Source organism: Podarcis muralis, chromosome 4 (assembly GCF_964188315.1).
Source record: "Podarcis muralis chromosome 4, rPodMur119.hap1.1, whole genome shotgun sequence".
In the NCBI taxonomy this organism is placed as follows: Eukaryota; Metazoa; Chordata; class Lepidosauria; order Squamata; family Lacertidae; genus Podarcis; species Podarcis muralis.
In genome coordinates this window covers 74,666,460-74,689,095 of record NC_135658.1, presented here as the reverse complement: position 1 = coordinate 74,689,095, position 22,636 = coordinate 74,666,460, and the positions used below count along the sequence as shown (strand labels likewise).

The window sequence follows — 22,636 nt, the reverse complement described above, 5'->3', positions numbered from 1 at the left end:
GTTCTAGGTTTCAGCATCATATCTATTTCCTTCAGAAATCCTGTATTTTCTATTAGTGTTAGCAAGCAGGCTTTAGTCTTAAAGCATTCAGTACAGAACAGTGGTATTGGATGAGTTGGCTGCTACACAACCATTTCTTACAAGTTTCTACAGGCAGACTTCAACACTGTGTGAGCAAACATCCACTCTTGCAAGGCTGCACCTTCGTCTCCTCCCTTCTGTAGCCCCCCCCCCCCAACCCTCTGGAGAAGATTTTGAAGGTCTGGGAGGATGTTGCAGAGAGAGAAAGTGAAGCCTTGCTGTGCAACTGGAAACCTGCTCCTCTTCTGGATGGACAGAGTTGGATACAACCCTACGTATTTATCCATGTATTATTACTTTTAAAAAGTCATTCAAGCACAGGAATACTTCAAAATTCTACAGCATTAGTCTGATAAGTCAAGCACAACTCAGGGTGCTTCTTCAGGGTTTGTTTTTCAAACTTTTCTTCCCATTACCTCTGGGTTACATTACCTAAAAATGGATATTAAGAGTGTAATCCTCAGGAGTCAAAGTACATGAAAAGCGACACAAAACCACTTACTAGCTTTCTTGAACATTTCTTCCTCCTCTATCACTTCCCACACCCCAGCTGTATGTAGTACAAACAGCACCATGATCCCCTCTACCATATTACCTTGTTCACTCTCTGAAGTCATTGGGTCTCGTCCTTGGAGCCAAAAACACTCCCCACCCCCATATTAATCTTTTAACTTAGACTTGACAAACAATAGGAGCATTAGCATGAGGAAAGCACGTTCACCACCACTCTGCATATGAGCACAGCCTAGTAGAAATTCTCTGACACTTCTCCCCGCTTCTTTAAGTTGCTGGAACTCCTATTCAAATAACCACCGCTACTGGGGAACAGGGAAAGTGTGTGGTCGTTTCAAAAGCCTTTACTGAATCCGTTTTTTAAAAGGAGAATTATTTCACATAAGAAGTGCACAAAGGACAAGTTTCGATCAGAGAGGTGCATAAATGTCATAGAGGGGGAAACAGATGACAGAGACTCTTGTCTTGCCTCCCTTAGAGAGTTCTCTCACCCAGCACCTACACCTTTATATGTACACACTTTGTAAGATAGAGTTAATTGGGTGAAGTAGGAGTTTATTACCTTTGTTTTTTGCTACTGGAGATGGGGGCTGCTCTGTAAACACATCTGGGGAAGGGGATTCTGGATGATCAAAGTCTTTGTCCATGGTTTCTATAAGAGCAGCAATGTCGGAATCCTCTGAGCTGTGCCTCGTGTTGCTGGCACATTCTGAATGTGAAGGAGTAGGAAGTTGCGACTGTGGCAGGGAGTTTTCAGTCTGCTGCTCTTGTTGGTGAGGCACTGCTGGTGGCTGTGACGAATGTTGCTCTAGTAAGACTGGAGCGTGCTGCTGGTTTGAGTGCAGATTTTGTTTTCCACCCCTGGACTTCCTGCCTGCTGTGTGATTCTGAGTTGCAGAACTGGAGTCCAGGAAGAGGGAACCTGCTCTGTTTGTTGACTGTGCAGAACCTGCCTGCATAGAAGTCCTACTAGCAACATTTGAATTGTTTTTATACTTCATGTTTTCAACTTCGACTGAATTTCTATTGCTGTGCAGGTGTACGGATGAATTGCATTGCTTATTACTTCCTGCGTTGGATCGTGAAGAGGAACTTCCTGGTCCATAGATTCCTCTGGAAGAGCTGTGGTTCGAATCTGATCCAAGTGCATTCAAGCTGGAAGCAGATCAAATTTGTTTTTATTTCTCATAAATATTTAGTAAAATGTAGCTGCACCGTTCCCAACCTATTTAGCAAAGCATAATAGTAGCTCTTAATGTTTCTAGGTAGCATCTAAAAGGTTGATTCAACATAGCTTCTGGAAATATAAGTGCATAGTGCTAAACTGGGCCTCAAAACTTGATCAAGAGACAAGTAAGTTATTTCTAAAGCAGCATGTTAACAGGCCCTGCTATCAAAGAATAGCTTCTTGCTACAGAGACCAACAAAATTGATATACAATCCCTGTTTTTGAAAAACAGTAATTTATACATCATTCCACACAGGCATCTTCCTAGCTCCCATTTTCTTCCTCCTTTATCACAATTTCTTCACTCTTTTCTATTTATGCATTTTCTACGTAATTCTTACATTTAGGTAGTATTGCATAGCAGCTTCCATAGAAGTATGCAATTATCCAAGGACTGCTTTGATGCATTGCTTACTGTGTTATACTCAAGTGCACAATAGATGTGCACGATATCAACTGATGACATACTACTGCACAAATGATGGCTTTTGCAAGCAGAACCACATACTAGTGTTACATTAAGTAGTTAAGTTACCACTTAAACTGCTCCTGAATACAAAAACGTAAGACGCAATCCCTATATAGTATCAAGATATATCTACCAGTTTCTGAGAATGTTTTAAGATAACAACTATTCACTATTCAAGTATCCATCATGTCTTCTCCAAGCTAATAAAGTCTGAAAGACCATTCTGCATCAGTTGTTTTAAATTCCATAGATATTTTTGCTGCACCTGTGATCTGCTCAAGTTGTGAGGCTAGGAGCCTCGTTTACAAGAGTGACATATACTGGTGAGAAATGCTACTTTGCAAACATCCAATTCATAAGTAAGAGCTTACTTTCCATCAGATGAAATTCCAACTATTCTCCTGAGATCAAATGGCCTTCCCATATCAAAGGGAGGATTGGATGCCTCAAAGGACAAGCGTCGTCTGAATGGCTCCCAAATTCCTTGAGCTTCTAAATAGGCTGTTCCAATTACCAAAAGGAAGAGCACACTGCAACATACAAGTAAGTAAAGCATCAGTGTTTCTGCCATCATAGCATGGAAAAACTGAAGACACAAGGCGAGCCCATCTCTTGTTGGCAAATTAAGAGAAACAATATTTTACTCCCACCTACACAAATCGCAACCCCCCACCATGCTGGTACTGAAATGCCAAGTTCCAGTAACATTTACATACTATGTAATTAAGACCTCCATAAGCACCTATTATTGGAACAAGCGTAGACGCTGATCCTGAAAAAGCAAGACTAAATCTGGTAGGAAAAACAAAGGCAACTTGCAAATTATTAAGCTGAAAGTACTGGCAAGCTGCCCAAGAAGCTGAATTCCTAAGTGAGGGACTCCCAGCAGAGAAAGTGCTGTCGCTCAGCAAGTTATGCCCAAACTTAGGATCTGTTTCTCCCAGGAGTTTCCCAGCTTACTGTGTTTGCTGAAATGGGATATGCGGTAAGAAACTGACTCACACTCGTTTCAACTGCTTTTAGCTCATTTGTAAGAAGTTATTAAAATAATAAGACATCTGTCTGTTCAATCTATCTCTCTAAGATCAACTACTATGCGACTCCATGTTTTGCATATACCAACTCTCAACAGAACTGCTACTGGTATATCATGTGCTGTAACTGTCAACAAATTTCCATGTTCATGGGATTTGGAGAGGTTTTCCCACTAGTTATTACAATTAAATGCAGATGGTTATGCAACAGGAGCTAATGAGTTTATTCAGATAAAATGTGACTTTTGCTTTCTGCTGTCTGCATATTCTGGTTGTGAGCCCCACCGCAACACTGTTGACAACCAACATATATTGTTTAGGTAAGATTTCTTACATATGCATATTCAAAGCAAAACATTATGGCATTTTCTTAACATATTTATTAACATAGAAATACATGTATATTATAAAAAACTATTAAAAAAATATGTATAGTACCTCATTATTCCTGAGACTAATACGTACAGTGCCAGCTCCCAATTGGGCCTGGGCAGAGCTTCTGCACAAGTTGCTAACATATGATAGGGAAGGGATGCATTTAATATGAACATAAACTCAGAACCTCCTGTTGTGGTTAGTTTCAGTTCACGAATGACTCTGGAAGTTGTGAAATCTGGTGTAAACCTGTTGAGAGTAAAGGATTGTTAATGTTTATCTAGATTATATATATACACTTGATAGCAAATCCACACGTTCCAGTTACATTAGAGTCAATCTAGGATTCAACATCCCCATCTATAGCAGATCAAATAAGCCTCTAATAATAGTTACTGCTTGAATTTAGATTAAGGTCATGATGCAAAGATCTTGAAAGGAGAAGTGGGGACTCACATGTGAATTTTTGCACTTAAACACCCCCCAGTCCTAACAAAAACGGTTTGATCTAGGCCCAGACCCACTGATTTCAATGGGGTTGTTTAATTATGACTAAATCTAGATTCAAACTCTCTGCAGATTTTAATGCTGCAATTTAATTCTTATAATTTAATAAGTTCTGCACATGCCAATATTAACTGTGCACACAGAGTGCATCTTTATGGGGGTAAGTAGAAATAAAAATCATTTATGGAGATAAATGAAAATAGAAATGTGGTGCTTAGGAATATGAGTGAATTATCTCTTATTTTCTCTTATTTGTTAGCACTTGGCTGACAGAGAAAATCAGAGAGCGCCGGGAGAAAATGACCTGAATCGTCAGGCAGGAGAGAAAAAAACTGAAGGGGACTGTGCCCGCCTCCCAGAGTTCTTTGCTCTCTTGTCTCTGTCACGCAATGAGAGTCCTAACCCCATTCGGCTCTTCAGTAACTGTATCAAATATGATGGTGCGGTTAGTATTTCATGACAAATAAAGAAAATGTAATGGCCATTATCATAAAGGAAAAGGCTATATCTTTGAGAGTGATGTGTAGGCTCATGCAACTTCTGCTATACACCACTTGACACATACTTCATCTGACTCTAATATAAACTTTTGTTCAAGCATAATTGTTGCTAGGAGAGGGCAGGGAGGGGCCAGAGGAAGTAGGCTCCGTGGGTTGTCTCTGCCCCGTGGGCTGCTGGTTCCTTATCCCTCAGGCAGAGCCACTGTGTGCATCATTAAACCAAGATACACATGAGTGTATCTTATATCCACATGTAGCTCTTTTGCTCTTCCCTTCACACAAGTGGGGAGACAAGTAAGTGCATGAAATTCATTCGTATCTTAGCTTGTTGAGAGATATTTGTACATAGCACTGTTACAGCTTACATAAATTTATCTAAACTGAAGGGGTAAACGGCTTGACGGGTTTCATTTACGTAGAAGAAATCTATGTAAAGAAGGTGTTCAGTGTGCTCCAGGAACCTCTGGCAAACTATATAAAAAGAGCATTTTCTATATACAATGCTAGGTATAGAAACTCCAACCACCCGCTGCCCCATAAACTGAAAATGGTGCCAGTCTTCAACATAAGTTAACTTACAATACGACAATCTCTTTAGAGGCATTGGAACTTAGTGCAAATTCTTTACAGTTAACTACTTTAAATCCATATCCTTCACATGAATATCCACTGATTTCTATGGATTTTATGTTAACTTGAAGCTGCCCCGTATTCTCCACCTTGAACGTTCTTTTCAATGTGAAGTTTGGTTCCTTTAATTTCGTTTCTGAAATAAAGAGGAAAATGCAGTTAAAATTAGACTACTATTTAACAAGAAAATGGTGTCAGCATATGGCTCAACTGGTTTCACAAAGCTACTTCAGTTACTTTCACTTCTTTCATTCTTGCTTTTAAAATACGAGATTGTCTAGTTTCTTTCTCACGCACTCTTGCATGGGATTTGATGTTTGGCTTCACCACAGAAGACTTACTTTCAGTGCAGTCTTTTAATAATGCTTCTGTGATTTTAAAGCGTAAAGAACTGCCCGGCCCAGCTGGCTTGCCTGCAATCCTCATGCTCTCCGTTGTTCCTTGTCCTTTAACCATTATAGCTTCTATTACAGTCAAATTATTTCTGTAGGGGAGAAAAGCCAAATAAAGCATTATGAAATTATCAAGAACTCTACTGTTTCTAGCTATATTGGGGTTATTTGATGAGGAAAAGCCAGTAACGAGTTTTATAAAATCAATAAAACAAACTAATACATAGACATTGTCTTTCCCTACTCCACAAATTGATTTTAACTTACTGGGTTTGAAATAAAGCTACTGCTATGGATAAAAGCTATAATGCTAATTTTCTCAAGTTATTAATAAATAATATCATGCATTAACTAAGGAGATGGAGGCCAAGAGCCACTGCATGGCATTTCCCCCCATTAAGTTCCCTGAACAGTAGCAGCAGTGTAACACGTTCCTGGAAATTTATGTGTGTGATGCTGCTTTGGGGTCTGCTTTTCAAAGGAATCTGTCCTACTGGGTACCACAAGTCATTGGGCACATCTGAAGTAGCACTTTGTGTGCTATCCTAAAGGCTGCTGAACATCTTTTGCCATTTGAACCTTGCTAATTTTTGTGCAAGCCTCGTTTATTTCGTGCAGTTGGTGGTTCCTATACAATTGCCGCAGTGTACGGTCAGCTTGCAGGATTAAATTGAGATAAAACATTAAATGAACTAATGAACTTCTAAAAGGAGTGGACACATTCATCCATTCCCATTTGTGCCATCACAGTGGCTTAAAAAGAAGCTGTGACCATGCAAGTTAGTGGGGCCATGTGGTCAGTCAAAATGTGGGTGTGCCTATCCATACACTCCTAGGTGTCCCAAGCTGTTATCCTGCTTCTGGCTCAACATGATCATGGGGATGATTTTGCAGCTGAGCAAGCATGAGCAAAGTCTATGGTGCAGCATCAGCATCTCATAGAGACAGCCAGGTTGTATGAGCTGACCCTTAAGACTTATGTATGTTAAATTACATTGCGTTCAGTTGTATAGAACTTCTCACATATAACCAAACTACCACTATAGTTCATCTTGAAAGCAATCAATGTGTCCCGCAAATGGCTGGAAAAATGTAGCTCTAAATTTGAACATCCCTGTTAATTAAAGCAATTCCGAAGAGCTACCAATACCTGATAATGATTAGCGATGAAACTGTTTTATTAAGAACTGGAGTAAACTTCACTTTGACAGATTTTCTTTCCCCAGGCTTTAAAATTATGTTTAAAACTGACTGCCGAGAGAAGCCCTCTGTAAATCCTGTGGCGCTTTGCAACGCGTGACCCTTGAAAGAGGAAGACAAATCAAATTTAAAGGTTAGAAAGTTTGCATACTTTTAATCAGTGCCTAGCTTGTAGCTCTGTAAAACGCTGCATATTTTTAAACTCTCATTTTAAATATATGAAAAGCAAATATATGAACCTAATTCTTATCTATATAGCACAACCTGTGTACCTGACAGCTTTATAGACTAGCCAACAAAAAGCAGGTACCTATTACTAAAAGGAGCTTTCAAATCTAAATTTAAATAGGAAGGGAAGGGCTAAGGGAACAATCTAACAGAGAAATCGTAGCAGACTGAGAAAGCACATAAGTGTCTGGATCACTTGATTGTGATAAGCAGAGAGAAAGGCAAGGGTAACAAAAGGATTTGCTACTGTAGCCAATTATAAAAGCAAAGGTCATTTCAGGAAGATAAAGAGACTGAACCCCTAACCAACAGCTACAGGCTACAATCCAATGCACAGGAACCACTGGGATAAAGTGTAAACATTTACAAAGCTCTATTCTGCACCCGAGGTTGTTCACATGCAGTCAGGTGTTCAGTAAAAGCACTAGCAAAGCTATGGCTTTGTTTCGACCTAACATCCAATTATGGTTTGGCACTACAAGAACTAAGCATTGTGCCCATGCCCTTTTTCCTGCTGTGCATGCTCCAATTAAATTAATAGCATTTGAGTGCAAACCATAACTCAGTGGTCTGAATGTAATGGCAGCCTATGGCTTGTGACTATTTTGCAAACCATGCTTATGCTCGTAATAACTGTACTAACAGAAGCTCAGTATTAAGAACTGGGTAGAACAAATCTGGGTTTTAAAGGATTACTTACACAGTTTCGAGAGACTTGAAATTCTAGCGTCTTCAAATTGAAGTTTGCAGGCTTAGTCAAGTTAAACCTGAAATAAAAGCACATAGTTAGGTGCGGCCGAGTACTCTGGAAAAATATTTAAATTCACTTTAAGAAGAAATAAGGGGCACAAATAATTTTTGTTTCTGTTCTGCGGCAATGGCCTGTTGGGATTATATCTGATGGGGGAGAAATGCTGGTTTATGTTATCATACAATAAAACTATTATGAATACTAGTAATAACATCTTATATGACATACAATACATAATATATCTGATAACTGAAGTTGTATGAATTTAATAGAGTAGAACTGGTATTTAAATTGCAGGTCTGCCTCAATTCATGTAGAAAGTAGCATTCAAGGGGCTCTATTTTAAGAGCAAAGAAGGTAGGCAAGTGATGTACCCTAAACCCAGCCCTCAACATTATCTCCTTGCAAGCCCCACTTTTTACCACCACTTACCGGTCCATTAGCTTATCTATGAAGACTGATGGATTGGAATATAGTGCTATGGGAAGAAGCTGAACAAAAACAGGAACATCTGCTGGATTTTCTAGAAGAATTTCTTCCTCCTGGAGGAACAGGTTTAGATTCAGACTTATTGTCCCAAAGTAGCAAATATAGGAAATCATTTTCAATATTAACTTTTGTGTTCTTAGTACTACATTGACAATGCCAAGACTTACAGATGAACTGTTTGTGTTGGTAAGTGAAAAATCCAAATGGCGTAGTGAGCCAAGTAGAGACGGCCATGCCAATTCTGCTGTGATTTTGGAAGTCACAGCTTTCTGAAGATCTGTGTCCACTTCAAATACAGCACTTAATCTAGACCAGCAATGTAATTTAGCATTAAGAAAAAATTAATATCAAGCTTCAAAAATAAAACCATAATATTTCATGGAATTCACATGCATATAGACATAGTTTTATGATTCTACGTAAGAAGGGTTTTTTAAAAAACGATAACTGCAGTAAGCTAAGATAATTTCTTCAGTATTCTTGGAGTAGTCTTCAGTTCCATTACAAGTTTATTAGCTGCATTTGGAAGCTAATAAAGCATTGTTTACTGTTTCAACTATATTTCCAAACCATTTATTGACTACTGCAACACTTCTCAAACAATGTTGACAAGCAATTAAGATTCCCTGAATTTCAGTAACCAACCAGAAAGCCATTCCTTATTTTAAAACACTCACTGATTGCCTGAGTGATCTCTTATTCCAATCCATTCTCTGAACAGATTATCATGCAAATCCCAATCTGAATCCCATGCATCTTCTTGCATAGATGTACTGTGTTGTAATTTTGATTCAGCTAGAAAAGAGAAACATAAATTTCACCTTAAAATCTTCAATATCTAGAATGTTAAGTGTTTGAAAGATATTAAAATTACTTACCTTTACTCAGAAAAGGCAACCCCACATAACAGTGATTCCCACATTGTAAACCAGGGTCAAAGTAAACATTTGCTATCTGAAAAATATAAGCAGCAGCAACCAAGAATTAAAAAAGACACCTCTTAGGAATGCAAAACTGTGAAATATCTATATTTTTAAACATAGTTATGTAATTTTGAATAATATTCATAGTGCTCGAACCTTGGATTTTTTCCCTGGCTCCAGATCTTCTTTGTTACTTCGTAATCTCTTGTAATAAAACCGAACATCTTCTGATAGTGAACGGATCTGTTGTATTTTTACCTTCTGTGAGAAAGAGCTCATGATGCTCAAACTCTGATGAACAGTCTTACCCTAAGAAAGAAAGTATGTACAATTGTGTGTTTTTTTACACATCTTTGTGCCCATGATTGCAAAGTTTTTAGCACCCCTGGTAATATAGACTAAAGCTGCTCTGAGAGAGTTATTCCATCTACATTATTTTCCTATAACCTCCTCATTCAAACCTTTTCAATTTAGAGATACGATGCTGCACACATTCAGAAAAAATATCATGCAATGTTACAAGTCAACCAATTGTTTTTTTTTAAAAACAACACATTTTTGCAGAAATGCCAAAGGAAGGAAACAGACTTAAATAAGGGGACATGTTCTACAGATGAAGACCAGTCTGTGTTTCCTGTCCTGCATCACAAGTTGTCGATATAATATCATGAGCATTATCCACTTCCATTATCTGCTCCCACTGTACTCAAAAGTTCAAATAAAATCTTATTGCCAGGTTAATTCGTGTTCCTTCATTCAACACTCAACACTTGCCAGAAATCACCCCCATAAATTAGGAACAGGGGGAGGTAAATTCAGTTACTTAAAATTAGCGAGAGTGGATGCATAAAGGAAGAGCTAACATAGTAATATTTTGCAACTAGAACATTATACATTTCAGAGTAACTTACTTTAAACATCTCTATGAGGCTCAACTATTTATCTCACACTTTCTATCCCAGTTCTTAATAGAAAATAAAGCAGGAAGAATTAAACGAAACAGCAGGCTTTAGTCCCAGGAAATAATAAAACTTTTTTCCAGCTCCATGAAGCTACCTTGGACTGAAAATAGTGGTGCATTTTATAGCTACATTATGTGCTCAATGTAGAAAAAATGTCTCTTCCTCCTCTCTTTTACAATCTAATGGAGTGGTGTATTAAAAAAGAGACTATGAAAAATTTTCTTACCAGAATACAATAAAAACAGCCACCTCCATAAGGCACTCTCAAACAAAGTTCTCTTTCCTCTTTTCTCATTTTTGTGTTTAAAAGGGAATTATAAAGATACCACAAATGCAACTGCAAGATTTAAAATGCCACCGTACAAAAACCAGGAAAAGGATTATAGAGGGTAAGTAAAAGAGAAAGGGAAAGGACCCCTGGATGGTTAAGTCCAGTCAAAGGTGACTATGGAGTGCGGTGCTCATCTCACTTCAGGCCGAGGGAGAAGGCGTTCAGGCCGACAGCTTTCCGGGTCATGTGGCCAGCATGACTAAACCACTTCTGACACAACGGAATACTGTGACGAAAGCTAGAGCACACGAAAACACTGTTTACCTTTCCGCCGCAGCAGTACCTATTTTTCTACTTGCACTGGTGTGCTTTTGAACTGCTAGGTTGGCAGAAGCTGGGACAGAGGAATGGGAGCTCACCCCATCACACGGATCTGACCTTCTGATCAGCAAGCCCAAGAGCCTCAGTGGTTTAGACCACAGCGCCACCCGCTCCCACAGAAGATAAGTATTCAATTTTGGACTAGGCAGGAACTTGGAAATAGCACATTATTTTCAAAAAGTGACTGCCCATAATTGAATCCTGCCACGCAGATTTCCAATCCTCTAATAAAGATCTGGCAAAAGATATACTCCAAGGTAACTGCTACATGGTCTCAATTATTCTGAGAGGTTGTGCAAGGAGCAACTAAGGGTTTGATTTCTATGCTTCCCTGTGTTTAGGACTGTAGTGTATCAAAACAGCAGCCAACTTCCTTTGGAAAAAAACACGTCTCGTATTTCAGCAGCAGTTGTTCAAGATTTCAGACATATGGATTGATGGAGTTAACATATGCTAGTTCTTACCACTAAGACTGATTCAATTACCCTATAGCAATGAGAAACAAAGGCTGGGGACACATCCCAGGCTCTATGAAAAACAAGAGAATCTGAGGTTAAAATGCCTTCCCAGTGATGGAGTGGGAGATAAACTCCTGTAGCATGGCTAAAATCAGTTTGTTTCCTTTTCATAATGATGGTTAAATAGCAAGAAGAAACTGTTAGAAATTCTTCAAAATAGATTATCTTACTGGAAAAGAAGGTGGAAGAAGAATGTGTTTTGGGGAGCACATCAATGACCCTACAGCAATTACAGCCTTCACAGGAATGGTTAAAATCTGCAAAAAAAGAGAGAGAAAATAGTAGCTTAAACGCAACATTTATGTTAACTCTTATCAGTAAGTTTTAGACTATGGGTTTCATCCGAAAAGGTTTCCCTCCGCTGCATTAGCACAAAGCCATAACTGGACACAAGCCTACATTTCTGCTAGCATACTTGTGCAAAAATCTAAAATCTGTATTTATAAGAGGAGCACATAAGCCCAACAAAAATCTCAACTGCTCTCTTCTGAAAGTATCTGCAAGCTTATATGCTGAGAATCAGAAATAGGTTGACTGCCTTCTATACATCTTTATTAATCTTAAAGTAGTTTTGCATCCTTCTATAGATATGGTATAGGAGATACCAGATGATCATCATTTAGTTTTCAGAAAGCAAGCATGATGGGCATACCAAATGAAGAACAATTAAAACCATCTTCTGAAATTCCTGAAAGGTTACACACCTAAACTGTCACATACACTAGCCAGTGCCAAATATACTGCCAGAGAGGAAACCAACCAACTGCAGTTGCCATCACAACAGCTAAAAGTCAGGTCCCCCTCCCAATCCATTTCTTTTCTATTTCCATGCACATTACTTTTAGGATCAATATAAATGTAAGAGTACCTCATAATCAGTTGTGATTTGTATAGCCCCATCATGAATCCCTTCAAGTTCTTTTGGTAATAATCTTACTCTGAATACAGTGTATGAACCAGGCATCAATGTTACCTGTAGAACAGAATTATATAGTTGCTTCATTGCTTTAATCTCACATTCTTCCAACAGACAACAAAAAAACCCCGGTCACTGTAACAAAAATGCACACACACAGTTATCTGAAAGGGTTTCATGTTGAAATACAAAGAGTAATGTTTTGCTTACCACTTAAGTAAAACACTCTCCACTATTTATTTTCATCAGTTAATCTCTCACAGAGGCACCTCTCATTGTTCGCTTTTTTCCTCCAGATGTGGATATGTGTGGGGTGTTTGTCTACATATAAAAATAGCTAGCACCATGTCTATACATAGACATAAGGAGTGCTTTTTTTCTATAAAAAAATGTTTAGGGGTACTCTCATTTTGACTCAAGAAAACCACCATTTTATAGTTCAGATCGGGAAAAATAAATACAGTAAATGGACAAAAGTACAAAGATTCACAAACTGTTTAGGGGTATGCGTCTCCCTGCATCACCGTCCCCTCAAAAAAGCACTGGACATAAGCAGATGTGGTGACCCCCCCCCCCCCCGCTTCTTTTTACTTAGTGATAAGATTTGCATCTTTTGTCCATATGCCACACATGACTGTAATAAGTAAAATATGTGTTACTTACCGAAGTCTGATCCAATGCATTGGCCTTTTCCAAGTCTGGAAGACTTGCAATTACTGTAGTTCTGTTGCCTTTTTCAGCAGCAAGGAGTTCCATGGTCAAACCATCACCTATCACATGCCAGCTTTTTATAGCCAACTTTAAAAGGGCACAATAGTTTTAGTAATAAATTAAACAGATATGCCATTTAAGTAAAACAAACAAACAACAAATAAAAGAATGTCTCTTACCTGAATTGGATTGCTGTTCATGATTGCAAGCAGAATACTACTTGTTTCTGTGGCACTCAATATACCAAAATCTATTATCTGTTCTTCAGGTCTTGGGGGCAATACAAAATACTAGAAAAACGGAAGAGCATCAACTGCATTAGGTACATGCAGCTCATATATCTGTTACTGCAAGGGCTCAGAAGTACTACCACCAGTTCTAACATGTTGGTTCCTCCCCCCCCCCCCCCATTATTTTGGACAAGTAGCCCATAAGATCTGGGACTGAAGAATCTGTATTTGGTTTTCAGGTATACAATCTGCCAATTACACAGAAAGTGCTACAATTGCTGGGAAACACATCTACCTTTTATTCATTCTATTGGGCAACCAGATGCTGACCTATCATGAGATAAGGCAAGGCACTATTAAAGGTGACTGAGTGAAAGACAAAACAGGTCTAACAAACTCCTGAGTACAATCCACTGCTAATTCTCCTCTTCTGTAGAAATCCCGCTAAGATGGAAGAGTGATGCAAAAGGCACAACAGCATGGTTTTCTGAAGCTCCCTAGTCTTAAGGGGCCTATACAGGAGAGCATTTGAGTGGACTGTGCCCCATGTTAATTAGTGAAGGCAGCTGCCAATACGCTTTTGTTGGCAGTATGCGTAACTGAGAGCTAGAGAGTCAACACATTAAAATATGAGTTCAGTTCCAAGTTCAGTCATTTTGAACAGGCCTCAATGTACAGACATATTAATGTTTCTTTTTTTTTTAAAAAAAGTAATGTAATTCCTATAAATTCAATTTCAATCAAACAGCAAACCTACAAAAATAATATCTAACACATTAATATTACATCCCACAGAACTGCCACATGGCAAAAGAGCAGAATGGGTTCCATCCATAGGTCTATTCTAGCAGGCGTTAGACTGCTGAAATATAAACCAGCTACCAAATTTGTATTCAGTTTATGGTTCAAATTCAATACTACAGTTTGAATTTGGCTTCACTGCTGAGACATGTTATCCAGAAACACAAAGAAACCACATCCAATGTATTTCACTTTAAAAACAGAAAAGCTTTTTTAAAAAACTGATATACTTACATCTAAAAATCCAGTGTATGCTCTTACAGGTAGATGAAATTTAGAAGCATTTGTAATGAGCAAAATATTGTTATCAATGTGAAGAGATGACAAGGAAGCCACAAAATAAAGTGTGAAAATATATCTGGATTCATTTGGCGGAATTAAAACTGGTTTGCTGAAGTTGTGTACCTAGTATAATGAATAAATATGATCCAGGTTAGCAGTGAATCCAATTTATGTAACATTTAATAGCAACGAAATAGTTCAGCGCGTAATTGGGCTTACTTTAAATATTCCTTTGATTTCATCTGGTAGCATTACATCATGAATGAGGACTGCAAAATTGAATGTGTTTGTTAAGTAGATTGGTCTTTCCACAGAGTCTGCCGGACTGTCACGAATGTGAAATAATGTGGCTGCATGATCAAATCCTAAGTACCTATTTCAAAATATAAAAAAGCCCAAAAGTAGAGATTTGCACAATCCTCTATAAGAAAAACTCACAATAACCACCAGAAAATTGGTTAGGCACGGAGATGAGGAACCTGACTCTCCAAATTTCGTTGGACTCAAATTCCATCAGGTCTAGCAAATATGACTAAAGCTGAAGAACGATCAAAGTTGTAGTCCAATATCATCTGGAGGGCCACAGGTTTTCCATCCAACAGCAGCAGTTTAAGATCTCTTTTTGGCTTGTTACTCAACTTCAGAAACATCATATAATGCCTGAAGGACTGCCAATTGGCAGGCCACAGACCCATTCCTGATTTTACTTATCAGCAAGTTTAAATTCACCCAAAGGACCCAGATTCATTCCCCATGCCCTATCGTCATATCCTGCCGAAGCCAGGTGTGTAATTCAAATACATAAAACTTAAAAATCAATACTGAGAAATATAATGGTCTGAAGAATTTATACACTTGTTCCATTTAGCAGCAAAGAAGTCTGAAACCAAATACATTACCCAGCAAATAAAGAGTTATAGCCAGAACTTAAAACGTGAAAGAATTAGAATATACTAGCTTATAAATGTAGAAGTTAGAAACAGTAAAAAAGCAATTGCTCAAGCCTGTCCCTAACACTTGTAGCAATGGGCAAAATAAAGCTTTCTGAGTGCAAGCCAGCACTATTCGTGGCAATAGTCACATGCTTTGTTTAAACAGGGCTGTGTGATGGCCACTGCACACTGATCCTTTTGGCTCCGATTCAGTTTGTAGCTCTTTATCCAGGACGGAATACACAAAAATTCAGTGCAGTGTCCACACAATAACGCAGGCTTTAAACCCAGTGTCCCTATTATAAGAAAGACTCATTTGGAAGCATATTTATTTGCTACAGGAAGCCATGCAAGTGGTTAGTTACATGTGTACAGGAACGAGGTGTGAGTTAAATGTAAGACAACGGTATCCCATGCAATCTTACCCATCTAACACTTCTGCTTGATATGGAATTTCAAGTTTTGAGTAACTCTTCTCTTTTGCTTTTACTGTTATTTTTCCTGAAAACTGTGCAGGTCGTTTTGCTTTCGATGCTATATGGTACATACAAATAGATAAATAAAAGCAAACAGTGTTACTATTCTTGACTCATACACAAAATTGACACATATTTATTTTTACTCTGATAGTAAAACTGTCACTGTTGGGGCTTTGATTTACTACAAAGTATCATAAACCATTTTGATCACATTTGTAACTAAGCTACTCTTGTAATATATTAGGGTGCAGTTACTGTTTAGCTCTAAAATGTGAGTATTGTGCTACTTGCTGAATTCAAGTGGCTTCAAGGAGGGTGGGTGATACAGCAACATCCTTTCTTCAACTTTTAGCTGAGAGGTGGGGAAACCTATAAGCCTGCAAATGTTGCTTCCTGTTAATTCTAACCAAATGCCATGCTGGCCTAGGCTACTGGGAGCTGTCACCCGTCAACATCAGAAAGGCCACAGATTCCCCTTTTTAGCAAAAAAGATGAAGACTTCAGTAGACAGTCATCATTAAATGCTCTCCCCTCTTGGTCTCTGTGTATATACACTGAACAGCATGATTAAACACATGGGATGGGATTCAGAGGAAAGCTCAAAGAAGGCAGCTGGAGGAAGCAGACTTTCCCAGCCCCTCCTCTGCCCAGCAGCATCCTGAAAAGTCTCTCCTGAGAGTTTGGGGGTGGGGGTTGCAGGAAAACCAGAAAGAAACTTCTACAACTGCAGCAATATCCCTGGCAGTATTATGTAACTCATTCCAAGCAGTAACTGCGTTCAAAAGAAAAGCAAGTGTGGACCCCAAGCTAAGAAATATGTTCAGATACGCTGACAAAAGGCTTCCCATCCAGTGAATGAGAAACATACAACTTCCAGAACAGACTTTTACTTACCGTCAAAGCTAATACTTGCAACTTTGGTATATTTACTTTCAGAAGCTCGAAGTGTAATTGGCTTGAAATGCACTGTGATAGCTTCATTCTGTGGTGTGGGTCTAACACTCTGGAAAAGCATAAAAGAAGTGCTTACCAAACAACTACTGAAAAAGTCTGTATATAGCTGTTATCTTTTCCTTCAAAAGTTGAGAATCTGCTGACACTTATTCTAAGTTATAAAAATGTGGATACATGTCATTAGAACAACACGAGTCAGGAATGTTTCCAAATATATATACCTAATTTATAGCAGAAACAACTGTGAAACTCCAGCAGATTTACTAGGTTTGTTTCATTTTATTTCAACACATGCCTGTTTCACTAGAAAAGGAGGCAATTAACTAGGTTGGGGGCATTTTTTGGCTAAAATGTCTGTAGCCATCTAAAGAGAACTAGCCTTTCAGTGCAAGTGCACCAAAAGAATATCAGAGCCATCTATATGTGTTTTATTAATGAGAATGCACACATAAAACATAGCACTACACTTCCATCTTAAATTTTACAAGAGTTATACTTGAGGTTGTTCCTGTGCTCGTATACCTAGCGCAATTGTTTAGAGACCCTCCACAAGGCAGAACACTACACTCACATTATTTTAACTGTGTCTTCACTTCCAGTATCTCCACTTTAGAAAGCTAAACAGCTGAAGACACATGCTGGCAGCATTGCAGAGCAGCAGGGAATGCCAAACACAAACCAACAAATTATTTAAGTGTCTTAAAGACAGCCCTGTTTAGGGAACTTTTTAATGTTTGCTGTTTTAAAACCCAGCCAGATGGGTGGAGTATAAATATTGTTGTTGTTGTTTGCTGTTTTATTGTGTTTTTAATATTCTGTTGGGAACCGCCCAGAGTGGCTGGGGAAACCCAGCCAGATGGGTGGGGTATAAATGTTGTTGTTATTTCAAATGTGGCCTAATTCTGTGAAAGACCAACTATTTTGACAGAAATGCAAACTCCAGAGCTGCTAGAACATGAAGGCTAAAGATTAAGACTTTCAGGTCCAGAGGCTTTGAGGTGTGTAATATCAATATCAAGCAGCACATCAAAAAGCTCAGAGCGCAGATTTCCATTCAAGTTACTAGGCCTTCAAGGTAACACCATGTGACACGAAGGAAAGAACTCAAATAAGGATAAGAAAGATGAGAGAACATCAAGATAAGAATGTGTCAGAATAAAGTTGACAGATGACAACAACTCAGGACGCCCCTCCCTTTCGGAAAATAATATAGAAAGATACCAAGAAGATACCTCATTCCAAGAAAGAGAGAGGATGAGCATGCAAAATTCGTAATGATGGATGAATGTACAAGCCTTACAACCATAGAAGAGGGATTCTCATGTTTCAAGCAAGTTCAAACAAGTTTTGTAATTTACTGTTAATATGAAGTATGTCATATATACTATACGGTGCAGGGTCAGGAAGGGAGAGGGCCTTTCGGAAGGAATACTGCCTGAATGCAATCAGCTGTTAAGTACACAGTACTTAACCACCACCTAAATGTATTTTTGTTATTGTTCTAGTTGCCTGTTCTCAATGAAAAACTTTTAAAAGAAAAGAAATGGGTAAAAGCCTCAGCGCCTAGGGCTTGCCGATCGAAAGGTCGGCGGTTCAATCCCCGCGGCGGGGTGCGCTCCCGTCGCTCGGTCCCAGCGCCCGCCAACCTAGCAGTTCGAAAGCACCCTCGGGTGCAAGTAGATAAATAGGGACCGCTTACAAGCGGGAAGGTAAACGGCGTTTCCGTGTGCGGCTCTGGCTCGCCAGAGCTGCGATGTCACACTGGCCACGTGACCCGGAAGTGTCTCCGGACAGCGCTGGCCCCCGGCCTCTTGAGTGAGATGGGCGCACAACCCTAGAGTCTGTCAAGACTGGCCCGTACGGGCAGGGGTACCTTTACCTTAAATGTATTTTTGTTATTGTTCTAGTTGCCTGTTCTCAATGAAAAACTTTTAAAAGAAAAGAAATGTTAGAACTAGTTAATACAGCAATATACACATTTTACTTAAACTTCCATATAAACTTTAATACAGAACTATCATATATTGTGTTACCAAGCATAAATTTCAATTCTAATGGAAGGATAATGGCTATAGTTATGCAACTCAGCTGAATATTAAGCGCTGCTGACAAAACGGTAAATACACAGTCTTCTGGCTCAGAACCAGCAATGCTATAAATACGTACATGATATTTTTACATTAATTTAATATTATTTTTAATATTATAAATTGCCTTTCTTCTTTTAAAATTGTTCAGTTTCACAGACTTCAATATAAAGGGTCAGTAAAGGTAAAAACTTTTTATGACTATAGTAATTGGCAACAATACTCTTAAAGTGCCTCGAAGGAATTTAGTTCTATGAGTAACTAGCTTAAATTTCTGCTAAATATAGTCTTGGCCTTTTCCCATGACATTAGCATGAAGTTTGAAACCAGTTTCTTCCTCGCTTCCAAACTGTATCAGAACAAACTCCAAGAGACATATATCCCTGTCCTCCCCCCGCCCCATGTCTACATGGAAATATGAGCAAATAGTTTAGCCTTTAAGATATGCTTGATGGTATCTGACACTTCCCCAACCCACTTAACATCTAAGATGGTAGCAGAAATCTGAGCAGTGTCAAAACACTGGGACTGTATATTACGAGGCCATACAGTCAATATTTCTTCAGTCAAGAATGAGGGCAAAATATCAGAGAATGAGGTGTTAAAATAATATGATTCAGAAGCTTGGCTATATAATCCACTGCTCAGTAGTTTAACACTTATCACCTTTGCTATAAGATGTAAAAGAAAATTTAAGTAAAATTATGTACATTACTTCTGCTGCATCAATGATTCCTGTTTTTAACATCAGTGACTCCATATTTTTGCTCACTTACTGCAGGCAACCTTTCTGTCACTAACCCTGTGGTGTGGTGTGCAATTTGAAAAATCTAAGCTGACCATTCTGTATTTTTCTCTGCACTCTGTAAGTCAGAGGGAGGGAAACAGGCCAGACCTATGAGTTCACAAAGGGTTCATTAAGGCCTGGAGCTCTTTGTAGAACATCCTTATGTGAGGATATACACACAGGCCTTTCACTTTTTATAAGCCATTGTAGATTATTACCAAATATGAAACTAATGATGCCCCACATTTTGTGAGATATGCTTCTGTGCCTCTGAGTTTGAGCCCAGGAAAGATATGGACTATCTTTATAATGACAACAGCCTGTTAAACCACCGGTGCTGCTAGCAAGTTAGAGAGGGAAAAGACTCCAGAGGAGTTAGTCTTATACAAACTAAAAAGAACAGACATAGCCTCTGGTCTAAGAGATTATCCAGTAGTCATCATTTCCCCCATTTATACAGGAAGAGGTAAAACAAAGCTATGCTGCAAGAGATAAATATACATTTCAAAGACATGGAAACAAGCACAGTACTCTCTCGTCTCCCATGCTGGACAAACTAGAACAGTGGTTGAGAAAAGGGATTTAGACAACAACAAGAGACATTGCTTGGTGACAAAAGCGTTTCAGCACTGGCAGAACACACCAGCTCAAGCACCTTAGCCCAAAAGAGAATATTTGTGACTAACCAGATGTTTGAATCGTATTCTGGGTCTGGGACAGGCCTCTTTACCTTTGAGTCTCAAAACTGCCTCCTTTACAGTGGTTAAGACTAATCTCTATTGCAAGGCAATATTAACCACTTTTATATGCTGAAGTTTGTTGTGAAATACCGGCTACAAAAGAACCTTCAATTCTTGTTTGCATTTTTATTTTGTAATTGTCATACTGGTTATCTGTATGCTTTTCAAGGCATTTGCCCTGAATGATTTAGTCAGAAATAACTGGGAATTATTAAATGCATTTCCATGTACTTGCTGGAAATCCCATTGCTTTTTATTGTAATGTGACACCATAACAGCAATTATTTAAGATAGTTGTACAATTGTAAGCTATAAGTATTAATTTATGATGACACTGAAAAGTAAAGCCTGAATAACAAGCAACTAAACAAACCTTTAAATATGCCCCTGTAGTCTTAGTCTTTAGTAGAAAGTTGAAAGGAATGCAAAGTGGGGGAGCTTTAGTTCAGTTTAACTATGCAGTCACAACATGTGGTATGGGAAGGATACACTGCTGAAAGCTGTTAAGTGCATCAAAAGAGGCATTTTGTTGAGTCCATTTGGAAAAAGGGACTAAACTAACAGAACTTGAGCTTTGATATCTAGTGGATTCATGTTATCTTTTACGTCTAGAAAAATATATTGAGATAGTGAAATTAAAGAGGTAATACTTACTGTTATTGGTACATCCTTTGTTCCTGAATTTAACAAGTGTAGATTTAAGATTTTGGGCAGATCTGTTGAAAGCCAATAAAAAAAGCACTAAGGCTCGTTTGCATAAAAGGGAATTTATTTAAGTCAAGTCAGCTGTGTGACATTTATTCAAGTTATCCAATGTTGAAGTTTTACTTCTCCATTCCCTTCTCCCCCAGACATAAGGAGAGGATGTTTGATGCTTCTGCCTCTAATCTGCAGTAAGCAATAGTCTGCCATTTTATCCAACCGTAGCAAACTGTGGTTAGTGTGCAAATTAATTTGTTCTCCAGTCAGGATCCAGGCATGGTGGCAAAATATTGTTTAGGCAAACCATAATTTGTCACACTGGAGCAAACAGACAAACTATGGTTTGTTGCAAGGGAAGGGAGGGGGGATCATGCTCAACATTACTAAATCCTGATCTTCCAAACCAGCGTTCTCCACCCTGGTGCCTTCCACATGCTTTAGACTACAAGTCCCACCTGCCCTTTCCCAGTATGGTCAATGGTCAGAGATTATGGAATTGATGACCGAAACAGCTGAAGGGCAACAGGCTGGGGAAGACTGTTCCAAACTATGATTTGGAGACTTGTCTGAATACAGATGCACCTGTGTACAATCATTTGGCAGGTGTATAAATTAAGAGTGATGTTATCAAAAGTACTATTTATAATTGCGTTATTCAGTTATTTCATTTTACTTTATATAATATTTCTAAAGCTAGATATCCTAGGCATTTAAGTACAAATGAGGTGGATTCAGAAAGTTTCCCTCATGCAGAGTTCTGCTAGAAGAAGAAATTATTTTCACCAATTCCTCCTTTCCCTTGTAGTCCCCAAAGATCTGCTCTGGAGGGTTTGGGGACTCCATGAAACTCTATGAAAAGTAGCTGCAGAAATAATACCAAAAATACCTTCCTGCACCCCGTCTCTAGAAGAACCCTGGATTTTTATTTTTATTTATTTATGTAAATGGGGGGATCCTTTCCATTAGCAGCAGGACCTGTCTGGATGCAACCCAATACATATGAAGGCCTACATGCAAAGGCTAAGAAACAAAACACATGAAACTGATATTACGCAGCTCTTGCAAAATGAGGTGTGTCTACTCGCAATCTGAAATGGAGGTGTATTAAAATATAGGACTCACCTTGGGTTCTTAAAGTACCAAAATCTAGCATTTCTGTCGATGAATAAATTCCTGGGGCTTTAAGATAGGACAAAACAAAGTGAGTATCTTTCACTACTGCAGTAGGAAAATACATGAAGTTGATGAAACATTACATTTCTACAAACCTGTTGTGACTTCTACTTCTACTGGCAGAATAATAAACTCTGTGCTGTCTGAGGCATTTGTTTTTATTCGAATGAAGGCTGTGTAATTATCTGCTTCCCTTGAAGAGAAACTGGCTCTCATAACTCCTTTAGTTTCATAGGGGGGAATTTCCTATTGAAACAGACAATTGTGCAGAATATAAAAGTCAGTATAATAAAAAGGTCCACAATGCCAGCTATAATACAAGTGGAATATGGAATATACAGTTGGTGTTTTTAGGCAATGAACTAACTAAATAGTGATGGAAGTGTCAAA

The 22,636-nt window shown here is 38.6% G+C and overlaps 1 protein-coding gene across 1 annotated transcript in view; it reads right to left on the bottom strand.

The window, feature by feature from the left end:
• The window catches only part of TMEM131 (transmembrane protein 131), a 70,869-nt gene that overhangs the window by 9,508 nt on the left and 38,725 nt on the right, over positions 1-22,636 (bottom strand). The window contains exons 9-31 of the mRNA XM_028727850.2: positions 22,342-22,492; positions 22,196-22,252; positions 21,026-21,087; positions 16,698-16,806; positions 15,750-15,858; positions 14,612-14,765; positions 14,345-14,515; positions 13,259-13,369; positions 13,032-13,166; positions 12,321-12,425; positions 11,623-11,709; positions 9,477-9,629; positions 9,276-9,351; positions 9,075-9,192; positions 8,565-8,703; positions 8,341-8,450; positions 7,858-7,924; positions 6,880-7,031; positions 5,679-5,821; positions 5,287-5,473; positions 3,764-3,949; positions 2,663-2,821; positions 1,157-1,749 (exon numbers count right to left, since the gene is read on the bottom strand). Of these exons, the coding sequence (XP_028583683.2) occupies positions 1,157-1,749; positions 2,663-2,821; positions 3,764-3,949; positions 5,287-5,473; positions 5,679-5,821; positions 6,880-7,031; positions 7,858-7,924; positions 8,341-8,450; positions 8,565-8,703; positions 9,075-9,192; positions 9,276-9,351; positions 9,477-9,629; positions 11,623-11,709; positions 12,321-12,425; positions 13,032-13,166; positions 13,259-13,369; positions 14,345-14,515; positions 14,612-14,765; positions 15,750-15,858; positions 16,698-16,806; positions 21,026-21,087; positions 22,196-22,252; positions 22,342-22,492 (3,334 nt within the window). The remainder of the gene's footprint in view (positions 1-1,156; positions 1,750-2,662; positions 2,822-3,763; positions 3,950-5,286; positions 5,474-5,678; positions 5,822-6,879; positions 7,032-7,857; positions 7,925-8,340; positions 8,451-8,564; positions 8,704-9,074; positions 9,193-9,275; positions 9,352-9,476; positions 9,630-11,622; positions 11,710-12,320; positions 12,426-13,031; positions 13,167-13,258; positions 13,370-14,344; positions 14,516-14,611; positions 14,766-15,749; positions 15,859-16,697; positions 16,807-21,025; positions 21,088-22,195; positions 22,253-22,341; positions 22,493-22,636) is intronic.